The 19481-nt window shown below is 35.7% G+C and overlaps 1 protein-coding gene across 3 annotated transcripts in view; it reads right to left on the bottom strand.

Annotated features, from left to right (window-relative positions):
• Positions 1-19481, bottom strand: part of Stag1 (STAG1 cohesin complex component) — a 329217-nt gene that overhangs the window by 117742 nt on the left and 191994 nt on the right. For all 3 annotated transcript variants that reach the window (XM_085689622.2, XM_085689621.2, XM_085689623.2), the window contains one exon: positions 19124-19197. In XM_085689622.2, the coding sequence (XP_085545748.2) occupies positions 19124-19197 (74 nt within the window). The remainder of the gene's footprint in view (positions 1-19123; positions 19198-19481) is intronic.

Here is a 19481-nt window from a genome sequence, read left to right as displayed (position 1 = left end):
TGGGGTAAAGAGGTCCATGCCTTTAATCTCAGCAAGCAATAGGCAGAGGCAGGTGGATCTCTAAGTTTGAGGCCAGCCTAGTCTACATAGTGATACTAGGGTAGCCAGGTCTAAATGAAGACACTGTCTAAACTAAAACAAACAACAACAACAACAAAAACTGTGTACACACACACACACACACAAACACACACAGAGTGAATATTTAATCTTTTGGAGTCCAGTCAAATTTTAAATTTTCTCATTTAATATATGTTTAATTTTAAGTAATTTAAAAAATTAAGTAATTTTAACTCATTAGCAAAATATACTTCTCAAGCCTGGTGATGGAAGCATACACCCTTAAACCAGCACTTGGTTTGCAGAGACAGACGGATCTCTATGATTTAAGGCCAGTATGATCTACAAAGTTAATTCCTAGACAACTGGAAGTGTTACATAGAAAAACTCCATCTCAAGAAAACAAAACAAAAAGAAAATCAAACAAAACAAAAAGAAGACAAACTTGTCATTAAAATTAGAAGTAAAACTCAGTTGTAACTTAGCATTAAGGCACTTATTTATTTTTTCAATATCCCAGCAACACTGAGTTCTAGAATTATAGGTGTATGTTCAGCACTCTCAGATAAATTATTTGTTTGTCTTTTTTTAGGCAACGTCTCCTTGTGTTCTTATTCTATGGTTCTCAAACTCATAACATTATTTCCGCCTCAGTCTCTTAAGTTTAGTCAAGCAGGTTTTATATTTGTTTGTTTTCCCGCTCCACCAGAAAGTTCTGGGGATAAATTCAGGCCCCCAAGCTTGTGTACCAAACTCTCATATATAATGAGCCATTCCCCCGTCTTTCTGTGGCGATTTCAAAGTACATCCAAAAATCTGCTATTCTACAGTCTCTCTGGTGAACATTTGTTTACCTTTCCTTGAGTATGGGCATCCTACATAACTCATTAGTGATGAGAATGATTAAAATGGTTAAGTATTGATTCTAGAAACCAAGTCAAAAAAGAAAGCATTCAGGGAGCCCGATGGGGAGATCCATGTAATGAGCAATTGAGGCTTTCCACCACTACTTATGTTGAATTAAGCTATCTTAAAAAAAAGATTTTCCAAATTTAACCAGAATGTAGCTTGAACAATGTCTTGTATTTTTTAAGTTAAATCCAATTTGACCGATAAACTGAAAAGTTAAACTGTAAATATTAGTGAGGTAACATGTGATGTTTGAGTAGATATATGTATTGGGTAAGATTTAAATCAGACTGTGCATAGATTTCAACTACTTATCATGTTATTAAGGCCAAAAATTCAAAATCCTTCCTTATCCTTTCTTCTTCTGCCTACCCTATTCTCTTCCTCTTTCCTCTGCTGTTTTCCTTATATTTGTTAGAGGTGAAGGGCTTCTTTAGATTTTCATGAAAGGTTCTTACCAGGTATCCTAGAATAGTTCAGTGTCACAATACTGTTGCTTCGTTCCCAGAAGAATACAGCACTACAGCTGTCTCAAAATAATGTCTTCTAGCTTTGTGAAATGCATAGCTACGATATTGTTATGCATATCCAATCTAGTAACCAGAACCAACTAGCTAGGTCACTCCCTAACTCCTAATAAATAAGGACTATGACATAGTAATAGCTGCTTTATAATGATTGAGTTTAGAATGATTTGCTATTTTACTTAATATTTAAGAATTATAGTCATCAATTAATAACTAGTTGTCTAGTTGTTGGATCTAAGTATCAGTTTTTTGGTGTGCGAGGTCCTATTGTCTATGTGTTGCTTTCAATGGTTAATGAATTTTAAAGACACTGCCTTGGCCTATTGATAGGGCAGAACTTAGGTAGGCGGGGAAAACTAACTTAGGTAGGCTGGGAGAAAAGAGGCAGAGTTCAAGATCCATTGGATAGACGCTGGGAATTTTACCCTGTAAGCAACTGCCACATGGCGATACACAGATTAATAGAAATGGGTTAAATTAAGATGTAAGAATTAGCCAATGAGAAATTAGAGCTAACGGGCCAAGCAGTGATTTAATTAATACAGTTTCTGTGTGGTTATTTTGGGGGTAAGCAAATCGAGCGGCCAGGATGTACAAGCGGGCACTCCAATGTGTGCTAGTTAAATCCATGTAAACCCTGAGAAAGCTTGAAAAGGAATTTAAGAAATAAATACAGAGTTTAACATAGCGTTTTGGTGTTTGCTGGTGGCATGCCATAGCTCCTTTAGGAAAGATTTTCATGACTCAGCAGCAGCAGCAGCAGCAGCAGAATAAAAGTCATACTGTTTTAAAATGCAGGCTTTCTGGAATATGTTGCCAGCGAGACCTCTGGCTCTTTTGTGAGACTAAGTATTTGGATAAGATTTGTGAGCAGATTGCTGTGGCTTGCTTGATGGCAACTTGGTCGGGCTGTATACTTAGAAGTGGGGTGTTGTATGTGAATCAGAGGCACAAGCAGCTCTGAAATGCTGGAATGGGCAGGGCAAGTAGGATCTGCCATACTTCCCATAGCAATCAGCAGGAAGCAATATGGAAAAACTACACCCATATTCCCAAATATTGTTTATAAATGTTCTTTTACATTTAAAAGGGGATATGTTATAGAGATTTGCACTGATATGGTTCTTGGTTTATTGATACAAATTTAAGGTTAATTTTGTTATATGTATATGTATTTCTGACCTTAATTAATTAAGGTATTGTGATTGTGTAGCTCATTTAAAAATGTAACGTATAATTAAGAAATACAGGTAAACAGATAATCATCTATAACAGTCAAGCTTTGTAGTCATGTTAGTAAGATTTTTCTAGATGTGCACAGATATATTTCAGATTGATAGGCATTCTTCTTATCTTTCAAAGACTACAGAATATGACATTTAGAATGTTTTAAGAACTTAGGACTTTTCCTAACAGTGAGACTCATTTGCTCCTGGCAGCACCAATTACTTTGAGAGGAAGATGGGCATTGACGAGGCTCCATAGTCACTTGGGCAAGATACTGCTCTTGCCTGAACTGCTGAACTGGACATGGAGTACCTGCAGAAAAATGACTGCTGAACTTGCCTAAAGGTGAGATGATCTTTTGGAGTTTCTGCTTCATGAAAAACAATGTGAGACATTCTGCAGGATACAGAAGAACGTGACTGAACTGTCTTTGAAATCTCCTCCTTCGTGAAAAAGTCTGCTGGATACTATGATGGGCCTGAAAGCCAAAAACGGATGCCCCAACAGTCTTGAAAACTTTGGGTGACTGTCCAGGTAGCAAGATGTCTCTGTCATTTCTAGAGTTTTGAAAGCTGCTTACAATGCATTTCCTTTTTACTTAAGTAATATTATATTCTTTTGGAGTCTTTGATGGGTAATAATTATAGTTTTCCTTAGTTATGATAAAAGATAAAGTAAACATAAATATTGTAACTGTAATTATTGCTTGATACCTGTTTTGTTATATGTAATTTGACTATGCTAAAATTAAAGCCTTCCTTTTTGTTTAAATAGAAAAGGGGAAATGGTGTGGGAGGTCCTTCTGTCTGTGTGTTGCTTTCATTGGTTAATGAATAAAGAAACTGCCTTGGCCAGCTGAAAGGGCAGAACTTAAGTAGGTGGGGAAAACTAAATGGCATGCTGGGAGAAGGGAGGCAGAGTTTGAGAGATGCCATGGATCTGCCGGATACAGACACTGGGAATTTTACCCAGTAAGCCAGTGCCACATGGCGATAAACAGATTAATAGAAATGGGTTAAATTAAGCTGTAAGAATTAGCTAATAGGAAACTAAAGCTAATGGGCCAAGCAGTGATTTAACTAATACAAATTCTGTTTGGTTATTTGGGGGCTAAGCTAGCCAGGTGGCCGGGAAGAACAAGTGGGCCCTCCTCCTACAGTTCTTTTCAGTTGACAGAATTCAAATGCATCGATACCTACATTTTTTTGGTGACTCCCATGCCTATAATATCACCAATTAAATATACTGATGTGATAAAGCACTGACCAATAGCAACTTGTGGAGGAAAGGGCTTAGAGTATCTTATAGATCATAGTAGTTCAAGGAAATCAGGGCAGGAACTGATAAATAGGCCATGAAAAAAAATGCTGCTTACTGGTCTGCTCTGCCTGTTTTTTTATGTAACTCAGGACTACCAAGGGGTGGCAGAGTTCCCTGTGGGTTGGGCTTGCCTCCATCAATCATCTAACAAGAAAATGCCCTATGGACTTCCCTACAGAGGCGTTTCTCAATTAAGATTTCTCTTCCCAAATGACTCTAAACTTCTGTCAAGCTGACATTAAACTAGCTAGCAAAGAAAGGATCCAACTAACAGACATCACTTTTCTGTCCCCTAGGAACTAATAATGTACTTTAGAAGGTAGGGTATAAAAGGTGCAACAGTTGTTCCTAACTATTCTGTTGATTACAACTCGATATAAAGATATTTTCCAGAGTCCTTAGTTTCCATACTAAAGTTACTTTGCACAATCTACCTAAAATATCCATGCCATTCAGACAGAGTAGAGGATAGCTCCAGATATGATAGCGACAGAGCAAATATTAAACTAGAGCAGAAAAGTTAAGTCATGAAGAAAAAATATCAACAAAAATTGTAAGACAATACAAATTTTTATAGCATTTTGGCACTGAAGCCTTAAAATAGCCAAAAGTGAATTCAAAATAAACTCTACTTGAAAAATTAAACAAAGGAAAACTCATACAAAAGGATAATTCTGGTTCAATGAACACATATTAATCTTTTGTGTTTGCCTTTATTTTAAGGTGTAAAATGACTATGGAGATTTCTATGGAAAAAACTCACCTAATTAACTAACTGTATTGACAATCTGAGTGTTTAACACTCACAACAAATGAGCCTTCAATATCTGCATTTTGCACTACTTTTTGACATATGGGAATTTAATTATTTTCTACTTACAATAAAATGAAAGTGAACTCTAGCTGATTTTAACAAAAAATTTCTTATAGTATTTTGGTAACAGTTTTTCCAGTAATTAGATGAAATTCAAATAACTGCAAAACAAAGTTTGAGGAAACTCTTAACTAAAAAGTGGAGGTATTAGTAGAATTAGGGCTCACATAGACAAAATCTCAAGAGATCTAAAATGAATAATTCTTTATGACAAATAGGTCTACAATATGAATTGCAGAATAAAATGAATTCCTATCTCAAATAATTATTTGTAAAATTTTGCTCTAATTTTATTGTTCTAAAATAACGTGGTAGTAGAAGTTGTGTGTGTTTATGTGATAAAAGAAATCAAGTGAAATAACATCTAATTAGGTTGCTGAAAAAAAGATCACCTTATTATCTTTTATTATACCATGAATAAGAACTTTAGACTACAGAAGGTGACTAACAGACTTTTAAATAAAATTTAAAGTAGAAAGAAGGCTTAATGCTGTTAAAAGACATCACAGTGTGCAAAATTCTGAGAGGGATTAACAGAAGCTTCTGAGAGAAGGCATTGTATATACCCAAAGAATTCAAAACCTCTTTCATAACTAAGTTTAACTTTTATTATTTAAGGCATACCAATTATTTTAAATATACTAGAATGGCATATTTAGGACTATGGACGTAGCTATGTAGTGGAATGTTTTCCTATCCCTGTGATAAATTTCCAGGAAAAAAAAAAAGCAAAAGGTTCATAAAAGTGAAATTATGTCACATTTTGTTTTTGTTGCATTATACATTTGTTAAAAAAAAGTGACAACATTCAGAAAATTCATGTGATTTTGTCTCAAGAGTCCAGTAAGAAGTACACATATAATGGTGTACTCCTTTAATCATAGCAATTAATTAATTTAATTATAGAGGCTGAGGCAGGAAGATCAAATGTCATTCTGGGTTGAGTTCCAAGGCAGATGAGGATTCTAAGCAAGGTTCTGCCTCAAAAATAAAACACAAACCTCAAAAAGAAAATAGGAAAATATGACAGGGTCAAAAGGGACATCTATTTTTTTGCTTCAGAATGTGAAAAAAAAGATACTAGATTTCTATTCAAATAACCAATAATCTCAAGGCAAGTGTAGACACTTTGATAGTAGCCCATATTTATACTTCTAGGTAGCAAGCACTGTGAGCTGAAACCAAATGGTCTGCACACGTGAAAACCACTCTTAGATAGAGAAAGAATAGATGACCAAAGAGAATAATTCTTGGAGCAAACAGTGAGTTAGGAATACTTTGGGTTTTGGTGATCCAAAAAATTATACACAGTATTATTTGAACACTGGGGGAAAATTAGTCACAGACTAACTTCTACTGTTATTTTTGGCAAACCTTGAAAATTTAATAACTGATTTCCATAAAGAGAATAATATATGAAAGAATATAAATGTATCCAGCATAGGTAAGCAAAAACAATAACTAGCATGAAATAAAAATTAGATAAAAATATAAATGAGGCATGAAAAGAAGACAATTACTGAAAAAAAGGGGAAGAACCCCACAACTCAATCCAAGCAAAAAGAAATCATATATAAAACAATGCAGAACATCAAAACGATTACTATGACAAAGTTCATATGTTTAACAAGTTACAAACATGTACAATATCATAAAGACCATTGATGAGAAAAAAATCAAGAGGAAGAAAATGATACTAAATTGTATCATAATAGAAAAACAAACCTTATTGGTAAAGAAAAAGAAAAGGCAGCCAAAATAAAAAGTAAATTAACTATAAATGCTTCAAGAAAATAGACAACAAACAAACTCCTTAGGTTGTAACAAGACAAGTCAGAGACAGTGGATCTATCCTTTCAAAGGACTACAAAAACCAAAAGCTTTCATCAAGATTCCACATCAAAAGACAAAATTGGAAATGACAGAGCCAAGTAAACAATCAGAGCCATGAAAACCAAACTTGGCATTTAAAAATTGAAGTCAGTGACATTTTGATATAAAACAATTCCTTCAAACATCTGAACACAGAGCAGCTGCAGTCATGGAATGCAAGAATAACATCAGCTGTGATCTAGAAGATGCAGATATGATTGGAATCCAGATACCACACGCATACTCATATGCATAGAAAAGATCTGTAAATAAGAATAAAACCTATAAAACACAAAACAAAAAAAGACCATAGGTTTGGCTAGCCTGCAAGAAAAGAGAATACACAACTGAAATCATCAGTAACAAGGGTCCAAACACTAAAGGATAATACAAAGTTTTTTTCTGTTTGTTTACTATATATATATGAAGGACTGTGTATTGAAGCCAAAGACTCATATAGGCAAAGCAGGTGCTCTATCACTGATATTAATCTGAGTTTTATTAAATATAGACATTGTATTTTTATTGTTGCAAAGAATTAAGTAAAATCACAATTAAAGCATTTAAAGGAGAACACGATCACAGCATTTCACCAACAGAGAGTCAGAGCAAAGTGAGTGAAAAAGAATTATGACAAAACAAGGAAAAATTGCCAAGTTTTACCAATTTTATTCATTCTAGTACTGAAGTTGTAGCCAAAGCTTCCAGACAGAAGAAATAAACATCAAACTGGAAAATAAGCTGTCAGTTTCTCGTTGTTTTCAGATGAGATGATTGTATACATAGAAAACCTCAAATATTCTGCCAGAAAACTATGAGAATAAATGAATTTGGCAAAGTAACAGGATATAAAAGCAACATATAAAAAAAGTAACACTGTAATAGAGTAAGAGCAAATGGTCTGAAACTGAGTGCAAGATAGCAACTTTCCTTTCATACCATAAAAAAGCAGTAACATATCTAGGGATAAAACTAACAAAAGGGGTAAATGTTTTCTACAATGATATCCAGAAAACAGAAATGAAAGATATTCAAAAGAAATCCTTGTTCCTCTCAGTATCCTCATATTTTTCCCTAGATTGTTGCGTGTATGTGAGCATGGGAGTACCATGGCATACATGAGGTCAGATGACAGCATGTATAATTGGTTCTTCCCTTTTCATTCTTTTGTGGGTTCCAGGAATTATCAAGCCTATATAGCAAGTGCTTCACCTGCAGAGCCATACCACCAGCCCTGTTTCAGGTTTTAATCTATTTAGAGTTGACGGTTTTTTTCTGCAAGTGAGAAATAAAAATCCCCTTTCATATATTTTTTATCTAGATGTGATTATATAATATTCCCAATATTATTTAATGAAAAGGTCTTCTTCTGAAATTTATTCTCTGTTGAAGATGACTTAGCTATACATGCTTGGTTTACATCTAGGCTCTCTGTTCTATTTACGATGCTATGTCTGCTTTTATGTCTACACCTGAGTGAGAGTGCAAGCAGGAGATCAGAAGTTTGGAGACAAGGTGTCATGTATGCACGACTCCCAAAAGCACAGGTAACAAAAAAGGAAATTGAGACAGACTGTATTTCACCCAAATTAAAATATTTTTCATAGACAAAGAAACAGTTAACAGTGTGATGAGAGAGCCTACAAAACAGAAAACAATTGTAAACTACACATTTTTTAAGGGGTTAGTATCCAGAAAATTTTAAGAATACTAAAATGTTAACATAAAAATAAACAGATGGTTAAAAAAGGAAAGATATTTTATATCTTAATAGACATTTCTTTTCTTTTTCTTTTTTTTGAGACAGGGTTTCTCTGTGTAGGTTTGTAGCTTGTCCTGGAACTCACTCTGTAGACCACGATGGCCGCAAAGTCACAGAGATCCACCTGCCTCTGCCTTGTGAGTGTTGGGATTAAAGCTGTGTGAGTGCTACCACCATCTGGCCTTAGTAGACATTTCTTAAGAGAAGGCATTTATACAGTTAACAGGAATATGAAAACAAAAAGTCCAGGCTCATTAGGGAACTCAGATCAAAAAATTTAGAGATTCATTTACACAAGTAAGAATAGCTATTAAAATGCTGAAGATAGCAAACTGGTAAGACTGGAGAAAAGGCAGGATATGAGGCCAACCTTAACAATAGTCAGTTTGAAACTATACTGGCCACATCCTATCTTAGATATACATCTAGATCCTGCCTTAAAGTGTGTAGGGGTGTGGATATATCCACATACACATTTTTAAGACAAGCATAAAGGCCTATTACATCTACAACTTGATTTAAAAAAAAAATCCAGAACAATTCCCTGGTAGATTTTTTGGCAGAATTTTCATCATAGAACTTTCATTTGTTAACTAATGGAAGCAGATGCAGAGATCCACAGCTAAGCACTGGGCTGAGTCCAGTCGAAGAGAGGGAGGAGGAATTATATGAGCAAAGGGGTCAAGATTATGAGGAGGAAACCCACAGGATAGCTGACCCAAGGTAGTGGAAGCTCACTAACTCTAGACTGATAGCTAGAGAACCTGCATAGGACCGAAGTTGGCCCTCTGAATGTGGGTGACTGCTCTCTGGCTTGAGCAGTCTGTGGAGCCATTGGCGTTTTGGAATCCACTACCTATGGAATACCCTGCTCAGCCTCCATCATGAAGGAGGGGCTTGTTCCTGCTTCAAACTGGTAAGCCAGACTTTGTAGACTCCCCAAGGGAGATCCTAACCTTTCTAAGAAGTGGATTGGAAGTTGGGTGGGGGAAAGTGGTAGGAGGCGAGGCAGGGGAAACTGGTTGGTATATAAAATGAAAAAAAAAAAAACTTTTAAATAAAAAAAATAAAAGAAACCTAAATTGGAAAAGTCCATATAGACAGGTTAATAAGATACTGTTTCCAATAAATGATTCATGGAAAAAAAAACCAACCCCAAAGCAAAAGAAAATAACAGACTTTTAGACTGCATAAGAAAGAACAAATATATGCTGCTTATGAGAGACATACTTTATACTGAAAGACATACTGAAAGTCTGAAAGTGATTAAAAATAGACTAAACAGAGCAGGAGAAAGGTAGAGAGGGTACACTGCTGTCAAGAAAAAGAATTACGCTGGGCTGTGGTGGTGTAAGCCTTACATCCCAGCACTTAGGAAGCAGAGGCAGGTGGTTTTCTGTGAGTTCAAGGCCAGACTGGAGGACAAAGTTAGTTCCTGGACAGCTAGGGCTGTTACACAGAGAAACCCTGTCTCAAACCACCCCAACCCCCTCAAAAAAGAAATTACTAGAAAGGGACATTTCATGACAAAGAAAAGAACAAACAGGAAAATAACAGTATAATATATTTTTGTTTGTACACGGAACACTTTAAACTAGAGAGTAATGGCAGAAAAATCAGAATATCTACAATGGTCACAAATTAAACTGGTTTACCATAAAAAGTCAAAAGGAATAAACTTTTCAAGTTTATCGTCACAGATACTTTACTACAGCAATGAATTCACTTGTCACACCCAAGAAAGTGTATGTAAAAGAGCTTAACAAAATAGAGGAACTCAAACCCCTAGAATATAAAAATTGATGCAGGGCGGTGATGGCACACGCCTTTAATCCCAGCACTCGGGAGGCAGAGGCTGGTGGAGCTCTGTGAATTTGAGAACAGCCTGGTCCACAAGAGCTAGTGCCAGGACAAGCTCCAAAGCTACAGAGAAACACTGTCTCGGGGAAAAAAGATGCCAAAACATAATCATATAAAATTTCTCAAAATACAAATATGGTTTAATATATAAAACCAACTAAAATTATCATGTTAATAAGAAAAACCTCCATGATATCAAAACAGATGAATCATGTATTACTAGAACACTGAACAAATTAAGTTACAAGATTTTTATCCTATCAAATATCATATATATAAATTTATAGTTAATGACATAATAGCCAATCTTTTCCTTTGTAGATTTATTTTTGATTGATATAATGATTATCTACCTGTTTGATATAATTTTCAGTACGTATAATACTTTATTATAATTGTATCAGGGTTAACTGACATACCCATTACCTTAAATACTTATTTCTTACTTGTAAGAACATTAAGACTAGGCACAGTGGTACACACCTGTAATTCTACCTTATTTGAAGATTGATTCAGGAAGATTACTAACTTAAGGTCAGCCTGAGTTATCTAAGACATATTTGTCATGTAAGAGTCCTAGACTGTACTAGACTGGAGGGATGTGGATTGATATCCCAATTATCTCCATAGGTAGGTTCCATAAACCACAATTTCTCTTCTTTACAATAAATATTTTTTTTATTTTTTATTTTATTTTTCCATTCAAAAGTTTACACTTCCTTCCCTCCTCCCATTCCCCTCCTGTTCCCCCATTCTCCCTCCTCCCTCCCCCTCCCTGCTAAAGAGAGGGCAGGGAACCCTGCCCTGTGGGAAGTCCAAGGCACTGGGACTTGTTTCTACTGCATTACTGGCTTTTTGGGACCCCAGTCGATTTGGATGCACAACTTCCTAGGCCTGGATGTAGGGGGGAGGGTCTTGGACTTCCTACAATAAATATTTGAAACTAAGCCTGGCTAACCTCTCTGTTTTAGGCATTCTCAGACCTGTCTTTACTTAGGTCAAAAAACTTTCCTCATCCTGATTCTTCGCAACCTTCCTGCTCACCTCCCCTTATGCCCCAATTCATGTGGATCCTCCGTCATACCCTTTTATAAACAGTGAGAAAGAAAGAAAGGAAGAAAGAAAGAAAACAAAAGAAACAAACAAGAAACATCAGAAATCCTCTCTAGGGGGGTGGATGGGTATTTTCAAGCATACTACTGTTAACTACACTCATTCCTCTATGCAACAGAATACCAAGACCTAGTCATTCTTTTAATCTGTACCATAGAACACAGCCTGTTTTCCACCTTTAACTCTTTGCTACTCTGACCACCTGGCAATAATAAATATTTCCACTACTTTATGACACTGATACTTAAATCAATTCTAAATATGAGCACAGTATTTGTCTTTCTGTAGCTTGTTAATTTGACTTTCAGCATATGAGTAAAGGATTATTTTGATTACTTTGGGAAGTAATTCACCCTAACAGAGAGCAGCACCATTCCCTGTACTTGGGTTCTGGACTGCATAAAAAGAAGAGACCTGGGCAGCAGTTGCAGAGGGCTTTAATCCCAGCACTCAGGAGGCAGGCAGATTTCTGGGAGTTTGAGGCCAGCCTGGTCTACAAAGCAAGTTCCAGGTAAAGCTCCAAAGCAATACAGAGAAACCCTGTCTTGAAAAACAAAACAAAACAACACAACAACAAAAAACAGAAAACCGTGTAGGCTCAGCCATAAATGTGATATTTATATCATATCCCCTCACCCTAAAACTCTGGGATCATCATGAAAATGAAAGGCAGCAAGATTTTAAAAGCCAAAGATCCATGAAGAAAGGGCACAACTGGTGTCTTCTGGGCCTAACAGCAAGCTGCAACCATTAACTCACAGCAGCTGTGGTTGACTGCAGGAGAAACTACATCAGACAGATCAAGTATGCTGCAAGATCCCAGCCCTAGGTGATAACTATTGACAGTTGCTGGCTCCTGGGGAAGGGAGACTGTTTTCATTAAGGATGTGGCCCCTGGCAGGTAGACAACACTCCAGTGGATGGCTTTATCGGCAGCACAAACTGGACTGAGTGAATTACTTTTGAAAAGAGAAGCAGAAGGGTATGGAATGGATCTAAGAAGAAGTGGATTTGAGCAAAACATTTTATTTAAGGAAAATATTCTCAGTGGCTGAAGTGGCCCATGCCTTCATTCCCAGCAATCAGGAAGATGTATAGGCAGGAGAATCTCTGTGAGTGCTAACACAGTCTGGACTATAGAGTGAGTTCCAAGTCAGTCAGGCCTATATAGGGGACTTTATCTCAAAAACCAAACCAAAGCAAAACTAAACACCTCATTGTTGAACGGAAGTAGAAAGCTAGCAATGAATTGTTACTCTCTTCTTTCTGATTGCTCATGCAATTTGACCAGAGGTTTTAAGCTCACGTTGCATTGACTTTCACACCACAATGGAATGTACCCCTCACAATCTTCCTCACTTAACATTACTATTCCCGGTGAACTTTATTACAGTCACAGAAAAAGGAACAGACAGAGGCTTGAGTTGACTCCACATCAGGGTTACTGAGAATACTGTCAATCTAAACAAGTTGTCTTTTTCTTTTGATATACCAGTATCATTTAAATTGAATGTAATGGGATTAATAAGTACTATGGTAAATTTATCTTGAATTGATTGTGGAATCTGCACACTGTTTTTTATAAGCCACACTAATTTACATTCTCATCAATAATGTTATGAATTCCTTTTTCTCAAAATCTTTGGCAGTATTTATAATCTTAGTCTAAATGTACCTGCCTGACTATATATTTTAATATGTACAGAAAATAATGTTTATATAGGGAACAAGGCAAAAATCTTCTACTTAACACTTCATCAACACTGTCTTGAGATTATAACCAGTACAAGACGAAAAAATTAGATGTGATAAATATGATTGTTTTTTTATTCAAGAGAAAAGAAGTTACTTCACTAGATTTTTTGAGGTGGAATGCTAGAGTGCAGAAGGGACAGTGCCAAGAATTGAAGAATACTGATAAATGACAATACAAAGAAGTGAACAAAGCAATCAGCACCCACTGCTCTATTAAGCCTTCCTAATTAGTTCTTTTTTCTCTGTAGCTTTGGAGTCTGTCCTGGAACTAGCTCTTTTAAACCAGACTGGCCATGAACTCACTGAGATCCACCTGCCTCCACCTCCTGAGAGCTATGATTAAAGGTGTGCATCACCACCGCCCAGCCCTAATTAGTTCTTAAATCATAACTGTGTCACTAGGCCCAGAAAGGTTAGATTACTACTCACTCTAGCATTTGCAAATGGAAGTTTGTAGTCATCGAGGGCCTTGAGTCAAGTCTGGGGAGCTTCTGAGTTACTATGCTACTGCACTGCCCTACAAAGAGCCTGACTTACAGTGTAGAATCCTGTTACATATTACCATCTTGAGGTTATCCGCCCAGTTTTTTAAAGATGAACCTTCCATGCCTGAGGAAAGAACCTTGGACAGCCTTTCTTAAGCAGTAGCATCTTCTGAAGTCCCGATAAAACAACCATGAGGTCCTATTCACCCTCCATAGAACACAAAAAAAGTCAAGTGGGCAGGTTCTCAAAAGTTAGGTCCAGTGATATCCTGAGAAGCATTCAGGTAGCCTGCTCTGATAGATTAAAAGCCTAGGAAGACTCAAAAGTCACAAGCTACACCCACAGATAATGATGGGTACCTGGGGCACTACTGCTCCTAAACCCCAAGCTCATGCACTCCTGAGAACGTAATAGACTCCACAGATGTACCAGAGATGCCTTGCCTGAACAGACTCATCAGAACAACCTTGTTCCATGTGACCTTTGAAAATGGATACCATTACAAACTCAGTGTCACTAGCAAATCCAGTCTACCTATGAAAACTAAATACCAGGTGCCATTAGAACCCCAGAATTAATGCTGTCAAGGCCACTGTGATACCAGTAGATACTCTTATCAATGAGGAAAGCTGGAAAAGTTACAAAACACTAAATAAAAGACCCCATTCTTCTAAAAGTAACTAAAGTCAGAAGCTTCAAAACTACTACAAGAAATAGGAGAAACACCTGAATAAATTAGTAAAGATAATGGTTTTTTGGGATAAGACACCCTCCGCAACTGCCCAAATCACAGGACATAAAAGCAAAACTGATAAACAGGATTATATCAAATAAACTTCTCAAAAGAAACCGTTCAAGAGGCTGACAAACTTTCTTATCAAGCAACTAGAAATATTCTACAAGATACAATCTCAGCCTGAAAAAATTATCTATTTTAAAAGTATGTCCATACAAAAATGCTGGCAATGATGTAGAAAAAGAAAAACCTCATATATAAGGGAGTAAATTAACACACACCTAACAGTGAATATAGTGTGGATGTTCTCTCACACTAAAAATAATTCTACCATATGATCCAGTTATTCTCAAAGACTGAAAATAGATCTACCATAAGATCCAGCAGCACTACTGTGTGTGTGCTTGTTTTATTTTGTTTTAAGGAAAGCAGAGAGACAGACACATCCATGTATACTGTGGCAGGACACACAGTAGTTAAAACAAGCAACTGGCTTAGGTGAAATCTCCATTAAAATTAACTGAAAATATAGCATACAAACAAAATGTAACTCAATTGCAAGAAATGAACGGAACCAGGGTATATTATGTTAAGTAAAAGAAACCAAACAAAAAAAGAACTATACTTGTGGGAGGTTAAAAAAAAAAGTTGAGCTGAATGTAGAAATAAATAAAAGCTGTGGAATAGGGCTCTACAGTGTGGGAGGGAGGGAGGAAGGGAGAGAAGTGGTGGTTGCAGAGGGAAAGTCAACTTAGGCAGTACATGCGGGGACTTCAATCAAACGTAAAATGCATGTCAATAAAAAATGAAAAGGTCAGAAAAAAATCTTATAAGACATTATGAACATTCCAGAAGCATAAATGAAAGAGACATACTACCTACTGAATAAAATAATTACTGTAAATGTTCCAAATCATGGAACCATACATACATACATATATATATATATATATATATATATATATATATATATATATATACACATACACACACCCAGGTAGCAGAAAGACTCCTAACACAACTGATAAAAAAAAAATCTTGATTGAGATATATTATATTCCAACTGTAAAGATAACAAGAAAAAGAAAACTTCTAGAGGCCGAATAGACAGCTCAGTTGTTTAGAGTACGTACTGCTCTTTGAGCCGACCTGAGTCCAATTTCCAGCAATCACACCAGGTGGCTCACAACTGCCTGTAACTCTGGACGAGGGAATGCAAAAACCCTCTCCTGGCCTATGTCGGTACTATACTCATAGTATAGTACCCACTCATACACATAAACAAAAATAAATCTTAAACAAAAATATTTCTAAAAGTATCAAGAGAAAAATCATCATGTGGCTTGTATGAGATTCACTAGTAGATAAGGATATCTCTGAAAGATCACATGTAATGAAAGAATGAAATGATAAATTCAAAATTCCCAACAACCAGTAAAGTAAGCAAGCAAGCAGCTGCCAATCAAAACTAATACACTTAGTAAAGGTATCATTTAGAAATAAAAGATAGATAAAAGCTTTCAAAGATAAGCAAATATTACAGAAACATATTTCTACCAGATTGACTATAAAACTAAATATTGATGTGAACACTAACACTGGAGATAAAGATATAATTACTACCATGAAAACATATGAACCTAAAAAATTTTAGAGTAGAGCTGAAATAGGAAAAAGAAAAGAAAGTATTATCAGAAGACAAGACAGGAAAAAAATGAACCAAGTAATACAAAAGAGAAAAAAGATGAACACAACAGGACAGGAAAACCTCTTACCAAAACCTTAAGTGTAAATGGATTTAACTTTCTAAGTGGAAGACAAAACTGGCTGAATATATTAAACAATACAAAAGTAACTCCTCAAGGTATAATGACAAAAAAAAAAAAAAACAACAAGTCCTGTAACAGTAACATCACAAAACAGAAGGTAAAGAAACAAAGCAACACACCGTGACAACAGAAACTACAGTAAACAATAGTAGCTATACTTGGATCAGAAGACAGACCATGAATTCAAAATTATAAAGAGAAAGATGTTCACTTCCTAATAATAAAGGGACCACTTCAGTAAGGCAAAATAATTTATAAATATCTGTATAACCACCACTACTATATGTAATGACACAAAACAAACATTATTATAATAATTAAACGCAAAACAGGCATTAATATAGTAATAGCTGAGGACCTTAATGTTCAAAGGAGACATTACATAGCTCCCTTTAAGCAAGAAATAATACAAGCCAGAGAGGCCAAAACATTCGTAAAACATTTCACAAGCAATTACCCAACATATATTCTTATACCTTCAGCAATCCAATAAAACCAACAGTAAAGTCATAAAACAAGTATGAGAAAACTGAAAACAAGAAACACCCAGTGAAATCATAGCATGTATCACAACTTGTCAACAATGTAAAATCAATAATGGCAACATAAACTTTAGAAAGTAGAAAACATGAAACATACAATATTGTTCCAAACAATCAAAAAGTGAAAGAGGAAGTAGAAAGCAAATGAAAAAAGTTAAATATAAAAAAATATATTAAAAAATCTACAGAAATATAGGAAAAGCAACAGAAGAAGAAATCTTAACAGCAATAAACAATTACATAAGAAAAATTTCAAATAACTTAAAGAGTGAATAAAAATTCAAAAATAAAGCTGGGTGTGGTGATTATGCCTATAATTTCACCATTTAGGGTTTGAGGCAGGAGGACTGTAAATAAGTCAGTAACCTTGGGCTGAACACCGAGACCAGGCTTAAAAGAACAGAAACTGAGAGAGAGAGAGAGAGAGAGAGAGAGAGAGAGAGAGAGAGAGAGAGAGAGAGAGAGAGAAAGAAAGAAAAAAAGTAAAGCAAAACAACAATGTACCAAAAATCAGCATTAATAGAAACAAACAAATTCTGAGCAGAAGTACGCAGTTAAAAAACATTAACGCCCCTCAAATCAATAAAAGGAGACTTTTTTTTTTTAAAGTTATTGTAGCTACACCAGTACAGTATAAACTCCTTTGGGTAAATATCAAAGGCGCGATATGGTTAGGTCATAAGGTATTTCTGCTTCTAATTTAAAACAGAAAAAGAATTGGCAGAGATGTCCACGAATTGATGAATGGGTAACGGTAACATGGTACATGGACATAATGGAATTTATGGTACATAAATTATAAAATATGTGATGAATGAACATAACCAGAAAAAAAAAAAACCACTGATTGTGGTAGGTAACCCAGGCCCAAAAGCACAAACACCACATTTTGTTTATTAGAGGTATAGTCTAGCCTCGACACTTTTGCATTTTCTGTGTTTAACTCTGTAGTGCCTCTGAGAGCAAGAGGGTAAAAGGGAGCACTAGGAGAAGGAGGGAAAGAGTTTTAAGAGAGTGGGGAAAGGACACAGGTAAAGAGAAAGTGAAAAGGAGCATACAGGGAGAAGAAAGTCTTAAACAGTGAAGATGCAAAAGATAAGATGGGGGAGGATTAATCAAAATCAAGGAGGCATAAAAAAAAAGCCAGATGGAAATATATCATCTTGTAACCAATTAAAAAACAAAAATGAGAGTTTAAAGGGAGACACTCCACATGAGTTGAAGTCCCAACCTAGAAGCAAAGATAGTCACTAAACAAACTTCCAGTGTCACCTGTGAAATATTTCTCTAGCGGTTGCTGGAGAGGCAGGACTGAGGGGTCAAAGTAATATGTTTGATAATGCTGGACTAAGTCGACAATTAAGACCCTATTTGCAGGACACTGTGTGCAGTTATTGTAATAAAAGGAGAAGTCAAGCTAGAACTGAACTGGAAGCTTTCTCACCCTAGATAGCTTTCACAGTCCTGGAAGGTACTATAAAGGCAACCATAGCTGCGAATCCAAAAAAGGAATCAAAGGCAAGAGATAGGCGATGGAGGGAAAAAAAAAAATCAATGACCTAAACCAGCTATGAATACTACAAATTACAATACCACTAAAGATATTACTGATATATGGGTAACCAATCAGTTTCTGAATTTGAGGACTGCTCCACATAAGAGATCTATTTCTGATACTGTAAACCTGGTCAAAAATCCAGGCGATGTCATAGGTCCTGGGGGAAGTTTACCAGGGAGAAGCTAAAAATGTTTTGCAAAATGGATTAAGCTGCCATCTAAATATTTATAGCTACACACAAATATTATTTTCTTAGCCTTAATCATAAAAGTCTCTTTTTGCAGTGAACAGTAGAAAATGTAAAGCCTAGAGGCTGACAGATTGTGGCAAGTATGTGACGGATGAGAGTTACTCCTAAACAAGACATTTAAAGAACTACACTAAAATATTTTTAATGTGGTGACATCCAGTAGTTTATTACTAGGCCAATTAATTTTATGTACACATTAATTCCTTTTACATTAATAAAAATATAAGTAGACAGGGTAATAAATGTTCTGAGTTAGGAAGGGTGCTTCAGCAGCAGTGATAGCAACATTTCCTCCAAATATTAAACCAGTATTTGTAGACAAAGCTATTTTCCATGAAAGAAAACAAACTAAAAGTAATGAGAGTTTTAGAGCTATACAGACTATGCTATAAATAAAGAAGTATTTAGGTTAAAAAAAATTCTAAATGATTAAAAAACCTTACCGGTATCTATGAACAAATATACCCTTAAAAATAGAGTTCATCATATTTTCAATTTCATCTTGGTTTTCTTGTAGCTGAAATGGAAACAAAAAGAATAAAAAAGAAAATTGAAATACTGGTATTTTATTTGGAATGTGAATAGTTCCAATTATTTTAAACTACTACTTATCCTCATTCTGAGTACTCATCAACATTTGTTATCTTCCCGCCACCTCCACACCCAGAACAAGGTTTCCCTTTATAGCCCTGGCCCTCCTGGAACTTGCTCCGTAGATAAGACTGATTGACCTCAAATGCACAGAAAACTGCCTGCCTCTGTCCCTAATTCTAGTGCTGGGATTAAAGACTTGTGCTACCA

The sequence above is a fragment of the Myodes glareolus genome, chromosome 4, assembly GCF_982192425.1.
Source record: "Myodes glareolus chromosome 4, mMyoGla1.1, whole genome shotgun sequence".
Taxonomy (NCBI): Eukaryota; Metazoa; Chordata; class Mammalia; order Rodentia; family Cricetidae; genus Myodes; species Myodes glareolus.
This window is presented reverse-complemented; position numbering and strand designations above follow the sequence as displayed.